At 40.6% G+C, this 13,726-nt stretch overlaps 1 protein-coding gene across 1 annotated transcript in view; it reads left to right on the top strand.

Moving 5' to 3' along the window:
• The window catches only part of MYH10 (myosin heavy chain 10), a gene marked incomplete at its 5' end in the record, with an annotated part of 29,262 nt that overhangs the window by 2,166 nt on the left and 13,370 nt on the right, over positions 1–13,726 (top strand). The window contains 14 exons of the mRNA XM_082492292.1: positions 1,434–1,627; positions 1,894–2,015; positions 2,338–2,407; positions 2,508–2,668; positions 3,292–3,400; positions 3,483–3,614; positions 5,001–5,207; positions 6,216–6,353; positions 6,894–7,017; positions 9,195–9,366; positions 10,133–10,345; positions 10,446–10,590; positions 11,987–12,193; positions 13,270–13,374. Of these exons, the coding sequence (XP_082348418.1) occupies positions 1,434–1,627; positions 1,894–2,015; positions 2,338–2,407; positions 2,508–2,668; positions 3,292–3,400; positions 3,483–3,614; positions 5,001–5,207; positions 6,216–6,353; positions 6,894–7,017; positions 9,195–9,366; positions 10,133–10,345; positions 10,446–10,590; positions 11,987–12,193; positions 13,270–13,374 (2,099 nt within the window). The remainder of the gene's footprint in view (positions 1–1,433; positions 1,628–1,893; positions 2,016–2,337; positions 2,408–2,507; positions 2,669–3,291; positions 3,401–3,482; positions 3,615–5,000; positions 5,208–6,215; positions 6,354–6,893; positions 7,018–9,194; positions 9,367–10,132; positions 10,346–10,445; positions 10,591–11,986; positions 12,194–13,269; positions 13,375–13,726) is intronic.

Here is a 13,726-nt window from a genome sequence, read left to right as displayed (position 1 = left end):
AGTGGGGTCTGGTGGGTGCACGTTTCTAATACTTCCAAGCTGTTATGCGAGTCGTCTGTAGGACTGATTCCCAGTAATCTCTGCCCCATTTCTGCTTTAGAACTGAATTCTGCTTCAAAGTAAATACTTGGGGATATGATCTTATGAGCAACTTACCACCTACTTATTCTTCTAACTCTGTAAGTCGCTCAGATTCCTGTGTTCAAAACTGTGCAGGGGATCTGGGCGCTGCTCTGTACTACCTGCAAGAGTTACAAGTGATTATTCAAAATTGTTGCCCTGTATTTTTCTGCTTTTAATTTTCCTTTTTTTTTTTTTATAGACCTTTGAAGTTGAGTACGAGTATAAAACAAAATATTGTCATTTATTTCTCATATACAAAACTAGTTCTGGTAGTAAAGCACAATTCCCTATGCTTTGGTTTGAATGAATTTGAAGATATCTTCACAAAATTTAAATTGTAGCCTATGTATAGTTGCTTGTTTCTTGCTGGCTAGCTTGGATTTAATGGAAAACCAATACATGTTGTGCTCAGTACTAAGAAGAGTCAACTATAATTATTAAGGTGTTAAGCCACCTGTGTAATTTTCTTTTAGCGAGCTATTAAAATAATTGTTGACATGCATATGGAATCACGTTCATGTTTTTGGCCTAAATGATGGCAGTCAGATTTCCATTTTGTGCTTCTGAAGAAGAAACCATAGAGATCTTTACCCAAAATGTTCAAAAATCAAAGAAAAAAATCTCTATTCTGATGCTTTATGGCAGCCTTGAAGTGCTTTGGTGTGCAGTTTTCCTGTTTTGAAGCTTGGTTTTTGGCTAGGGAGGCCTTTGCAGTTGTTTATAAAATTTGGAAGAATTCTTCAAAACGGCAGCCTACCAGAAATCTGGCAGATCCTTTTTTCCCCTCTTGTCACTGAAATTATACTATTTTTAACTCTTCTGTAGTTGTGCTTTCAAAACACTTTTGAGTATTCAACGAAACTCAGATTTAATCTATATCATTACCATAAGTGACTCTTCAGTTTAAGCAAATAGGCACAGACGTCTAATTCCAAATGTGCAACCCAGAAACATTGTGCATTGTAAGAATTCAAACAATTGCCAGTCTCCGTGCGACTTTCTTTCTGGTGAAAGTTGACTTAAAATAAAGAAAATGGCTTTACTGGTCATGTAGAACTGCAAGTAAAGAGCTGGATATTTTGGGGTGTACCTACTAAAGCTACACTCTTCTGCTGTATAAGTTTGTGGCTTTTGGTTCCACTGCTTCCGCACAGCGTCCCGAGTACATGCTGACCGCCTTGCCTACTGATGGCATCTTCTCTCATTTGTTCCACAAAGCTTCTGCTGCTGCACTATTGCTCCTCTTTCTGCTTCTCTTTAGACCTGACAAATATTAAAGTCCACTTAATTATTTTCTCTTGTCCTGCCAGTGGATCGTATTGTGGGTCTGGATCAGGTCACTGGAATAACGGAGACAGCATTTGGCTCTGCGTACAAGACCAAGAAGGGCATGTTCCGTACTGTTGGCCAACTCTACAAAGAGTCTCTAACCAAACTGATGGCAACGCTCCGAAACACTAATCCCAATTTTGTTCGCTGCATCATTCCAAATCATGAAAAGAGGGTATGTACTACAAACCACTCCTCAATATTTTTTTTTTTTCCTCTTTATTAGTCTTTTACCTGTGCTTTAAGCTATGTGTGCTGTCTGCATCTTCCTTTTGAAATCAGAAGGCAGGTTTCACAAAGTTTTTGTGCTCATCAAATAGTTCTCAGTATTCCCTGCACATCCCCTTATTGACTTTGTAGAGGGTAGCCTGAAAAACTTAAACTGCGTTTTTTTTATGAATACAAACTAAAAAGACTAAAAATCATGCTTGTTTTGTCCAGGCTGGAAAATTGGATCCACATCTGGTTCTAGATCAGCTTCGTTGCAATGGTGTTTTGGAAGGAATAAGGATTTGTCGACAAGGATTTCCAAACAGGATAGTGTTCCAGGAATTTAGACAGAGGTAACAGTAGGAACAGTCTCTTGACTTTTTATGAGATAAAAATCCTTGTTAAATAATTTTAGATGGTGCCTCCTTCCCTCCCTCCTCCCCCCTCAACTGGAAGAAAGTCCAAAACCATTTGTGAGGTCTTGAAGTGGCTTGGACTTGAAGCAGTTAAATACTACAGATTTATTCTAAAAACAGTAGGGAAAGGGAAACCAAACAACTTCTGGAAAAACTTTCTGGAGCAATTCCTTAACTGTGTGCTTGGTGACTGTAGCTTTATGGGTTTAGAATAATGTAACTTGTTGAATGTAAAGGTGTTTTTTCATTTGACTTAAAGGTATGAGATCCTTACTCCCAATGCAATTCCAAAAGGTTTTATGGATGGTAAGCAAGCCTGTGAGCGTATGGTAAGTGTTCATACCGAAATATTGTTAAAACATTGAAAAGTTGAAACAAAAATTGCCCTTTTTCTTGATGTACAAACAATGTGCTTGGCTGTCCATTTAGATCAGAGCCTTAGAGCTGGACCCCAACTTATACAGAATTGGACAGAGCAAGATCTTTTTCCGAGCTGGTGTCTTGGCACACTTAGAAGAAGAACGAGATCTGAAGATCACGGACATTATCATCTTCTTCCAGGCAGTCTGTAGAGGATACCTGGCTAGGAAGTATGTGTGCTTTTATGATTTGATCTTCTTGTGGTTATCCTAAGTCTCTCTGATAGGGAGCTATGCATTAAAACTTCCATTTCAGGAGAGAGATTTTTGTTTTTTAAGAAAGTGTGTTGCCTGATAAGCTGTAGTTATATCCAGGGTAAATAGGTGAAATTTTACCTAAAAATAAGGGTTTGCACCTTCATTCCATAGCAATAGCTGCTCTCCTTAATACTGTCTTTGTGACACATGCAGCTGTTTACAGTATAGCTAGTGGCTGCGAAAAAATCTCTCTGCTCCATTGGAGGTTCTTAGAGATGCTTTGGAAAGCTACTTTTTTGAAATTAAAGAACAGTTCAGCATCTAAGCCATCCTGATTTTCTTTTTTTAAGAAAGTCTGTTAAGCACAAGAACCAACAGCGTTTGTAATTATCGTTTTGAAAACGGTGAATCCAGCTCTTGCTCTGCCTCTTCATGTAAGGAATGAGTACTCATAGATCAGTGTAGTCACTGAAACTAAAAAAATAATTCTATTTATGATCTGCAAGTGTTCTAGGGTTGGGTAACCTAAAAATTAAAGCCATGGACAGATGCTTAGCTGTATTTCACATGAAATGTTTTGCTCTTTCTGTTTTCAGGGCCTTTGCAAAGAAACAACAGCAACTGAGTGCACTTAAAATCCTGCAGAGGAATTGTGCTGCATATTTAAAGCTTAGGCACTGGCAGTGGTGGAGAGTCTTCACGAAGGTTAGTTATATTCTGTTGCATTCTTTGGCTTTTGTAAATAGGTAGATACAGTTTCTTACTTGTTCATTTCAAATCTTTGTAGGTGAAGCCTCTTCTTCAGGTCACTCGTCAAGAAGAAGAACTTCAAGCCAAGGACGAGGAGCTAATGAAGGTGAAAGAAAAACAGACAAAAGTGGAGGCAGAACTTGAGGAAATGGAAAGGAAACATCAACAGGTTTGTGCCCAAGATCATCTTTGATACGTAGAATGTGTATTGCAGTAGATCCTGTGTCAGGGAGCCACGCTGGGGAGATGCATGTGAGCAAAAGCACTGTGAATCAGGAGAGCTAACTTCTCTCACACTCAGCTAAAATCTGGAATAGGAAGACATAGCATGAGCTGTTCTTCCGAGAGTGCGGAACCATCATGTTAACAAAACTAAACTTTTTTTGGCCTTCACAGGAGTTTACAGAGAACTTCAGTTACGTGTGTCACTTTCCTTTTCAGAGATGTTTTTGGGGTAGAATACTTGTGGTGTACCTGTGCTGTTTAAGAAGTGGGAAGCAATTATAGCAATAATCGGACAAAACTGAAAATGAATTCATACGGACAAGCAACATTGATGTCAAATTTAAAAACAGTTAAAGGAGTGTCAGTAAAGCTTGGGGGGGGGGGGGGTGTATCACTGGTAGTTATGAGACATGATGGAACTGGGATGCATATCTAGAAAGGCAAAGCATCAGTTCCTGTTGATGAAAGGGCTGGAAGGCAGTGGGCTGTGAGGAGCATCTGAGGACACTGCGTTTGTCTTGGTTTGCAGAAAAGGAGGCTGAGGGTCAACCTCATTGCTCTCTTAGAGTTTCCTGAGGAGGGGTCATGGAGAGGGAGGTGTTCCACGTATCAGTTGACCGAACATGTGGGGATGGTTCGAAGCTGTGTCAGGAGAGTTTCAGACTAGATATTAGGAAACATTTCTGTCCTGAGAGGGTGGTCAAACACTGGAACAGGTTTCCTAGAGAGGTGGTCGATGACCTGCGCCTGTCAGTGTTTAAGAGGCATTTGGACAATGCCCTTTAGTAATATGCTTTAGCTTTTGGTCAGCCCTGAAGTAGTCAGGCAGTTGGACTAGATGATTGTTGTAGTTCCGTTCCAACTGGAACTATTCTATTCTGTTCTTGCGTGTACATAGCAAGGAGTAATGTGCTCCAGTTCTGTTCCAGTGACTCCTAAGTGTCAGCTTCAACCCTGCTATCCGTGGCACTGGGAGGGATACCGCTAGGCAGGGATGAGCATGAGGAACAGTCTGGGAAACAGGCACTTCCCTCATCTTTCTGCTGCTGGTAGAACAGGACACATGGGGTAGGCGCAGTAGGATCTGTTCCTTAAACTGGGGGAACAAGTGAGTGAATATTGCTGTAGCCCTATTAGGAAAGGTGGTGTCTTTCTGGGCTGCTGATAAAGCCCTCTGCTAAAAGTCTTCATTTTTGGATGTTGACTAAGGAGTATAGAATGGGAGCAAAACTTGGCCTTTAAGTAACCTTGCAGTTGTATGTGTAATCTCTCATGAGAGACTTCGAAATGTCGTTTTTGCTGCTTTACTACCTTTTCTGTATATTTGCAGCTTCTAGAAGAGAAGAACATTCTTGCAGAGCAGCTACAGGCTGAGACAGAGCTCTTTGCAGAAGCTGAAGAGATGAGGGCTCGCTTGGCTGCCAAAAAACAAGAGTTGGAAGAAATTCTCCATGATTTGGAGTCCAGGGTCGAGGAGGAAGAGGAAAGAAACCAAATATTGCAGAATGAGAAAAAGAAAATGCAGGGCCATATTCAGGTATGCCTCTTGGTTACTGGAAATAGGACAGCATGCAAACGGGACAATTAAGGATGGGAAAGCTCCCTTGACGTCTCTGAGGCACGGAGGAATTTAGTTCCTTAGCACCATGTGTGGAATAAAATCAATTTGGATTTCTTTCTCTTCTCTCCCTTTGTTTGGTGTGTTTAGCTTCTGGCGGTCTCCAAGCTTGTGAGGGTGAGGAAGGAGGTCAAAATGCCCTGTTGGTAGCTATAGCGTACGCAGATAGAGTTTTAAAGGTAGCAACCCCTTTCGAGTGGGCAGGAACCGGGAATGACTGCATGGGGCCTATCCAAAGACTGATGGCATGGTTTCACTTAGGAGAGAAATGTTCTTTTTTGACTGAAATCCAGTGAATATAATGAAGAATATTCCTTAGACTTCTGTGAAACTAGACAACTTCATCTTCTCTGAGTTACTTGGGGTTTTTTGTGGAAATCGGGTGTTTTAGATGCTTCTGTTTGAATCCACGGGGACTTTGAAAAGGGAATACCTGAGAACTTACCTGTCTTTCAAAATATTCATGGTACTTGAAGGGGAAATAAACCCCACATCTCACAGCTCTTGGTGCTGTTTAAGTTTCCATTAATGTGTGGTTGAGAATCTGCAGTATACTAGAAAGTGTTTGACATAAAGCCTGACCTGATTTGGTTGTCATTAAGCAGATTATTTTTTTTTAAAAATTATTTTATATTCAGAATTAGGAAGGTGAAAGACTGGTGAAGCGAGTGTGTTTCCTAGACAGCATATTTCAGCCAAAGCTGAAATACAGAATATAAAAAAATTCCATGTGTATCACATGGCCCTTAATTTCATTACCAGATCATTGATACTGTAGATGAATCCAACAAAGCGAATGCATTTTTAGTGTTAGTTTAGGGCAGGTGGCTTTTCAAAATACACTTTTTTCACCAAGTTAAAAAAAATAAATCAATTAATGCATGGGTAACCTGGAAAATGCACGGATGGAATTGCCTTTCTTCCCAGGACCTAGAGGAACAGCTTGACGAGGAGGAGGGAGCTCGACAGAAGTTGCAGCTTGAAAAAGTGACAGCTGAAGCTAAGATCAAGAAGATGGAGGAAGAGATCCTACTGTTGGAGGACCAAAATTCCAAATTTTTGAAGGTGAGACCAGTATGCGTGGTGGAGATTCTGTACGTAAGTAATAGTGCCAAGTGATAGCTCTCGAAACATTGGTGACTGCTGTTGCATTATCTATGAAGTCTGATGTAAAGACTTGTGGGGTTTGAACAGGTTGAAGTTGTGACACTTGAAGCTTCTTTTGAACTGCCCTTCAAAAGGGAGGTATTTGCCATACGTTCTTTCCAGTTTCATGAGTCTTCCAAATCTAAGAGCTGGAAACAGTGTTTGTCATAGCTACTGTTGTTCTCTGCAAACAGATTTCCAAAAGCGTAGAGCAAATGCTGTCCCAAAACCAGGCCTCCGGTACGTTAAATTCTAAGTCTCACTTTTTTGGAAAACAAATGTTCATGTTTCTATACTATTTCAATTGATCCTTAATATTGACAGGTGTGTCACTTGAAATCAAATCTGTATTATGTACTATGAGACCTCTATATGGATTTTGTATATGCAGTTATTTGTACTGCTTAGAGACTCTTCAAATTGTATTTTAGAATTCTTTCTCCTCTTTCTCCTAACTAGGAAAAAAAGCTGATGGAGGATCGAATTGCTGAATGTACTTCTCAGCTGGCTGAAGAAGAAGAAAAGGCCAAGAACTTGGCCAAACTCAAGAATAAGCAGGAAATGATGATCACCGATTTGGAAGGTTTGTTCTGGCTACATCTGCCTATTAACAGCATGGACATCACTCTCACGATGTATCGGGTCCAGTCTGCCAAATGTAACCTTAGATGTAGATACCTTAACAGCTGTTATTTTTATCTAAATCTTGAAAGAAATTTGTGTTGCGTGTGAGACTTGTTGCGTCTGCCTGCTCCATTTTTCTCGTGTTTAACTTGTTAGTTTTTTGTTTTTTGAGGATCCATTTGGTTTATAGACACACTCAGAAATTCATGCTGTTGCACGCATCCCTTAGTAACCAGGTAAAACATCTGTCTCTTGGGGAGCTGCTGCACTTTTCTGTAGTAACACATTAGAGAAAGCATTTCTGAAAGAATGCTCGTAGGCATTCATTAGGCTTCTAATATTTTCTGAATAAGCAAATCTGAATTGTTTTGCTTTTCCTAATGCTTTGTTTATCTGAAATGGTTCCATTTCTTTGGGCATTTATTTCTGATTGTTTTGCCTGTGTTGTCACAGGCTAAATTAGCCCTATATGTAACCTTTCTTGATTTTGTTTTTTAAAAATTACTTATGGCTGTAAATAGCTATTGTGCAACGTTAATAGACTGCCAAGGCAAAAGTTGCTCTCTGTGCCCTAATTTGGAAATATTTTTTTCACTTACTGTGTTATGGCCTGTCTTGCTACATATTTTAAAACTGATGTGCTTATGGAAGAATACCAAAGTTTAATCTTATCTGTATAGGAAGGTATTAAACTAATAGGGACAGGAGGTGATTGATGTACCTTTCCTTTAAAAACTATATTCATAGACCTTAAGATGGGCATATGTAAGATTTTTCTCCTGGAAAATAATGCTTGAGGAGTTATGTGCTTAAATCAGGACTAGTGTTTCTGAAGATACTTGACAGATGTGTTTGGTTATGATACCATTCCAAGACTGATGGCCTTAGAAATGGAAATTAAAGCTTAAATATAAGGCATGCAATTCCTTGGCTAGTGAAGTGCAGTAAAATGATATTTGCTCTTGGAGATGATTCAAGAATCCGTTAAGGTCTCTCTGCTAGGGTCTTGGCACTGCTAGGCACTGAAATTGGGGGGAAAAAAAATCTAATTCAATTTACTATGGACTTTCTCAATTACAAAATTGGGTCTTGCGACACTGTTCTGTCACTCACCAGCAATACAGTGTAAAAACAGAGGGGCAAAGCGCTATTTCTTTGAATGAGGAACTTTTTAGAGAAAAACAGTGTTACTTTAGATTGTCTGGAGAATACCAAATAGCCCTGGGTGGCTCTGAGAGACAATTCTTGAACAGGGCTCCCTTCCCGTGGAGAAGATGATGTTCTGATCCAGTAGCAGGCTCAGGGTGTGAGAGAAATCTCTTCACTGAGGACCCACAAGTATTGAAAAAATCTAACTTACATTTATGCTAATGCATTTAGAATTGTGCTGATGCTACGCTAAGCACCAGTGGTTTGGCAAAACTTGTGACTTAAATACATTGCACACCTGTCTAACTCTAAACAATGCAGCCAGTAACTATCTTAATCAGACAACAAGCAGATCAACTAAAGGTGTTTTATTGCTGTGGCACTGATAACTGGATGCTTTTCACAAAGAAATACCTTGAGGCAGGAGTAGCTCGGCTATACAGGTAAATTACTGGAAGCTATCAGTGTTGCAAAGTCTTGCTAAATATCTGTGGGGTGGGAGTTAGTGGCACAGATACTTGCAAAAACTATTTATCCAAGTTTTCTTTAAGCTATACTATTTTCCAGTAGACCTTCTGGAGTCTAGCCTAGCCCTTCCAAAACTATGCAAGCCATCATTTTTTCCAGTCTGTAGTTGATCTTCATTTTTGAATGCTGATGTCTGTGATCATCTGGCCTGGAAGCTCAAACGGCTCTTCTGTTAGATCACATTCATTATTTTCTCCCAAGATGAGGTTATGTTTCTGTTCCTCTGTTTCAAACTTTTCTCCAGTCACTGGCTTTTTCTTGACTTTCCATCTAAATCATACAGTTCTACTTTGCCATTTTGTCTTTCCCAGTCGGCCTTCCAGCTGCAGACTGGAGAAAGAACTGATGCAGTATAAATAAAACTTCCCACCTTCCTGCCACCCCGTGGCCCTGCCCCTGAACCTTCTGAGGATCACAAGAGATAAAATTGCATATAAATATAATTCTTTGCTTCCTTAGAGCGCTTAAAAAAGGAGGAGAAGACTCGTCAAGAATTAGAAAAAGCTAAAAGAAAACTCGATGGTGAAACAACAGACCTACAGGACCAAATAGCTGAGCTGCAAGCCCAGATTGAAGAACTGAAGATCCAGCTGGCCAAGAAAGAGGAAGAACTCCAGGCTGCTCTTGCTAGGTCAGACACGATGGAGCTTACGACTACAGAAGTGTGGTGGAAACCTACTTTCCCAGACAGAATTTCACTGGATTGCAATCATATTGGAATTGGGAATGTTCAAGCAGAAGCCAGTTCACAGTTGTGCTAGAGCATCTCTAGACACCTGTGCTGTGTGTAGACATGGCAAACATTGGAATTCAGTGTTTTATTACATCCTTGCTCTACAAACCTAAAAAAAAAAAAAAAAAGTAGTTTTACCAGGATATAATAGTGTTTGGGGCTCTGGAAGGCTTTTTTTTTTTTTTTTGTCTCCCAGAGTTCAGCCTCAAGAGGGAAAAAGCATGTAATTCTCAGCGAGTCATCTTAGAGTAGTCTCAGTGATTGGGATGGACAGACGTTATCAAGATTTGTGTGGTAGTCTTGCAGTCACATGTTATAACTAAACACCTTTTGTGGTTTTTGAGTAATGATCTATAATTTTACGGGAAGAGAGAATTCTACAGACGGTGCATTTTTGGGACAGGGTTGAGATCTACAAAATTGGAATATTTGAATGTAAACTTGAAAGCGTGATAACTGACAGTGCATCTGTAGTACTTGGGGCACCGCGCTTGTCAGGATCTCGAGAATAACAGCAGGGGGTTTCTATCTGTGAAGTTTTAGAAGGTCTGTTTTACTGTAATGAAAAAGTTAAGATGTTGTTTATGTACATAAATGTTAGACTGTTATGAGAATAGATGGGAAGCTGTGAAATATCATTAGCTGTTGTGCATCTGTTTAACAGAGGTGATGAAGAAGCAGTTCAGAAAAACAATGCGCTGAAAGTGATAAGGGAGTTGCAGGCTCAAATTGCAGAACTCCAGGAGGACCTTGAGTCTGAGAAAGCATCCCGCAACAAGGCAGAAAAGCAGAAAAGAGATTTAAGTGAAGAGTTGGAGGCTTTAAAAACCGAACTGGAAGATACCTTGGATACTACTGCAGCACAGCAAGAGCTGAGGTAGGATCATATGTCTGTGTAAGAAGGCACCGTTGGAATTAATTTTTAATTTACAAAAGACTAAAATGTTGATTTTGCTAACCCTCGATGCTTCCTCTAGGACAAAGCGTGAGCAGGAGGTGGCTGAACTGAAGAAAGCAATTGAAGAAGAAACGAAAAACCATGAAGCGCAGATCCAGGAAATCAGGCAGAGGCATGCTACTGCTCTGGAAGAGCTCTCGGAACAACTCGAACAGGCCAAAAGGGTGAGAAGACAATTACAGAAGTACACTTCTCTGCTTCGGGATTTTTATAGGTACCACAATTGGTGTGCTCCCTTCCACTGATATCTGCAGAGCTAAGTTGTCCTCTGTACGTGCATAGCAATTGCAGTTGAATCAAATATACCATACTGGTTTGAATATATTGCAACTATTGGACAGTATTGGCAGCTCTCTGAAAACTGTTCATTAGGCTTGGAAACAGCACACCTGGGATAAATCATGTAAGTACTTCTGTAGGAATTCTCCAGCTTATTTGGTGAAAAGCAGTTCTCTGCGTGACTGAACTGCAAAATGCTTCCAAATAAGGTAATTGTAATGTCAGCACTCGCAAATAACAAACTGGTAGTGTGAAAATTCTTCCAGCCACTCTTAACTTTGTGCTTGTACGGTGCCCTCCAGTGCTGCTGTCTGTTGGGGTATCTTGCCAGTTTGCACAGCTGTATTGTGTTCTCTGGAAACCACCACCAGACCAGGCAGGAGGAGGCACACGCAGACAACGTGGTTCCTGCTAGCGTAGCTTTAGTGTCGTCTTCAAAAGCAGAATTATTCCAACACTGTCAGGAAAAAAACCCAGTATCTTTAGTAGTCTTGGTCATTCATTCACAAGTGTGTGTGGACCACTCGTATACTGTAGTAATATTTTTATGTAGGGAGTACGTCACAAGCTTCCTTAACTTAAAATACTAAGGGAGAAACGTAGCAGTTAAAGATGGTGGAAATCATAGTTTATTCACCTGAAGATCTTACGCATGTATTCTGCTTCTTATTCCTTAAATCTTCTCAATAAGGGTATGAAAAGATGGCAAAATACCCTGCGGTCTTCAACAAAGGTCCTCTGATAAGGTGGTGTTAGTTCCGATGATACAATGGAACTTAAACATCCCTTATGCCAATTATTACTTTTTTAAAAGGTTCTTGACAAATGTCAGTGCAATGGTGCAAAGTGCTTTGTTACGCGCTCCCTGGCTGCTACGCCGACTAAGATCAGGGCAGCTTTGGTTGATAATCTTTCCTTTTATTTCTGTGAGACGAGCCATGCTCGTCTGGTAATGGGCACCTTCCTTCCTACTTGCAGTGCTACTTGTCAGTCGTTTCACAGCACTGACATCCCAGATCTTGCTGAATCCGTAGAAGTATCTTCTGGTCCTCAGTGTTACCTGTGATATCTGAGAGTGGAATAACTTGGAAAAACGCAGTCTTTGGCTAACGTGCGCAGAATGTTACATGGCAGCATTTTAAGCACTCCCTCCTTACAACTTGCTGAGCACTTGTTTTATCTTTGAACTTGTAAACCCCATTTTCTGGAGTGAATATTTTTAGCAGAAAACTTTATTGATACGTAACAAAGTTTAATTTCTTTTCTTTTTGTTTTTCCTAGTTCAAAGCCAATCTTGAAAAAAACAAGCAAGGCCTCGAGTCCGACAACAAAGAGTTGGCCTGTGAAGTGAAGGTACTGCAGCAGGTCAAGGCAGAGTCTGAACATAAGAGGAAGAAACTTGATGCTCAGGTGCAAGAGCTAACCGCCAAGGTCACAGAGGGAGAGAGACTGAGGGTGGAACTGGCGGAGAAAGCTAATAAGCTGCAGGTAAGGCTGTATGGAAGTCCTAAACTGCTGAAAAGCATGCAAGAAAGTAAAAGGCATATTAACCGTACTTAGAAATGGCTCGGAGAAATGACTTTCAAAGATGCAGCTAGGTCTACAGGGGCTGGGTTTGTAGTTAATGTGGGAGGTGATGTCAGTCATGCACTCATGTATTTGAGGAGCCTTAAAATGGTGACGTGCCTCAGGTGGAGACAGCTGGACAGCCATGATGTTAATCTTGGACTACTTGGGCTCTGTGAGAATTATAGTGGCTTTTAAGTACATGGCTTTCCATCCTGGAGACCAGATCCCATAGGAGACTCTGCTGACAGCTGGCCTACAAGTTTCTGGCTTGGGTATGGGATTGAGTAGATTGGGCTGAGCTCATTTGTAGGTGTGAGCGAAAACATACTGATTAATGATGGCCACAAGTTTCCTTTTGTGCTTCAAAGGTGGGAGTGTGACAGATAGGGATTGCAAGTAACGGCCTGTTCTTCTGGGAAGTGGAGAAGCCGGACAAAATGCAGTCAGGGCTGACTTTTAAACCACAGCAACAAGTACTTTAGGTAAATCAAGCTAAAGTGTTTCAAAAGGCACTTCCCCCGTTTCTTTTTGGGGCAAGCTTTCGGGAGGCAGTCTGTCCCAGTATATACAAGTAGCATAGCCTAAAATAGCAAGAGTTGGTATGTGGCAGTAACCTTTTTCTCTTGCAGTGATGCTTTAAGCCCAGCTGCCACCCTAATAATCCCTGAATTAATGGTCCCGTAAAATATATGGTCCTATAATTAAAGATAGCATTTAAGTATGAATGAGGATATTGGAATGACACGCTCAACAAGAGTTAGGCATGCTATTTAGTAATGTTATACCCTTAAGTTCAAGATTAACGTCCAACTTCAGGTTTCTAACTCGATATCAGTGCGTTTAGCCTGTTGTATCTCTGTACTGGGATCTATTGTTGTCTTGCCATTCCTGGAATTTGTTGAGGTTTTGTGTTCTGTGGTTCCAGCTCCCAGTGGGATATAAGCTTTGCCGTGAGTTGGCTGCATGCTGTTACCTTTAGACTGTTTGCTTTGCAGAATGAGTTGGATAATGTCTCAAGTCTCCTGGAGGAAGCAGAGAAGAAAGGCATTAAGTTTGCCAAGGATGCAGCTAGTTTGGAATCTCAGCTTCAGGATACACAGGTGTGTGTGCAGTACAGCTTGAACTTCACACTGAAGCTTTGTTCCTCGTTGAAATGCTAACTGCATAACAGAAAACATATTTGCATCCATGGTTTGGAAAGTCCCTTGGGTAGAAGCTGTATTTCCTATTGCAATCTACTGAAATGCGATGTGTAATGACTGCTCAGCTACACGAGGAGCCAGTTTTTCATTATGAGACTCACTACTTGATAGACTGTAGCCTTTCAGTTTCTCTTTTATTTCTTAATCTGTGTAGGAGATGAATATTAAGTCAAAAAAGCCTTCCCAAGCAGAATGTTGACGTAATAAGCAGCTTGGGGTATACAAAATGCATGAGGGACAATACCCTGTC

Source organism: Vanellus vanellus, assembly GCF_965231255.1.
Source record: "Vanellus vanellus genome assembly, chromosome: 17".
Taxonomy (NCBI): Eukaryota; Metazoa; Chordata; class Aves; order Charadriiformes; family Charadriidae; genus Vanellus; species Vanellus vanellus.
Note: the sequence above shows the minus strand (reverse complement) of the source record. Positions and strands in the feature narration are given on the sequence as shown.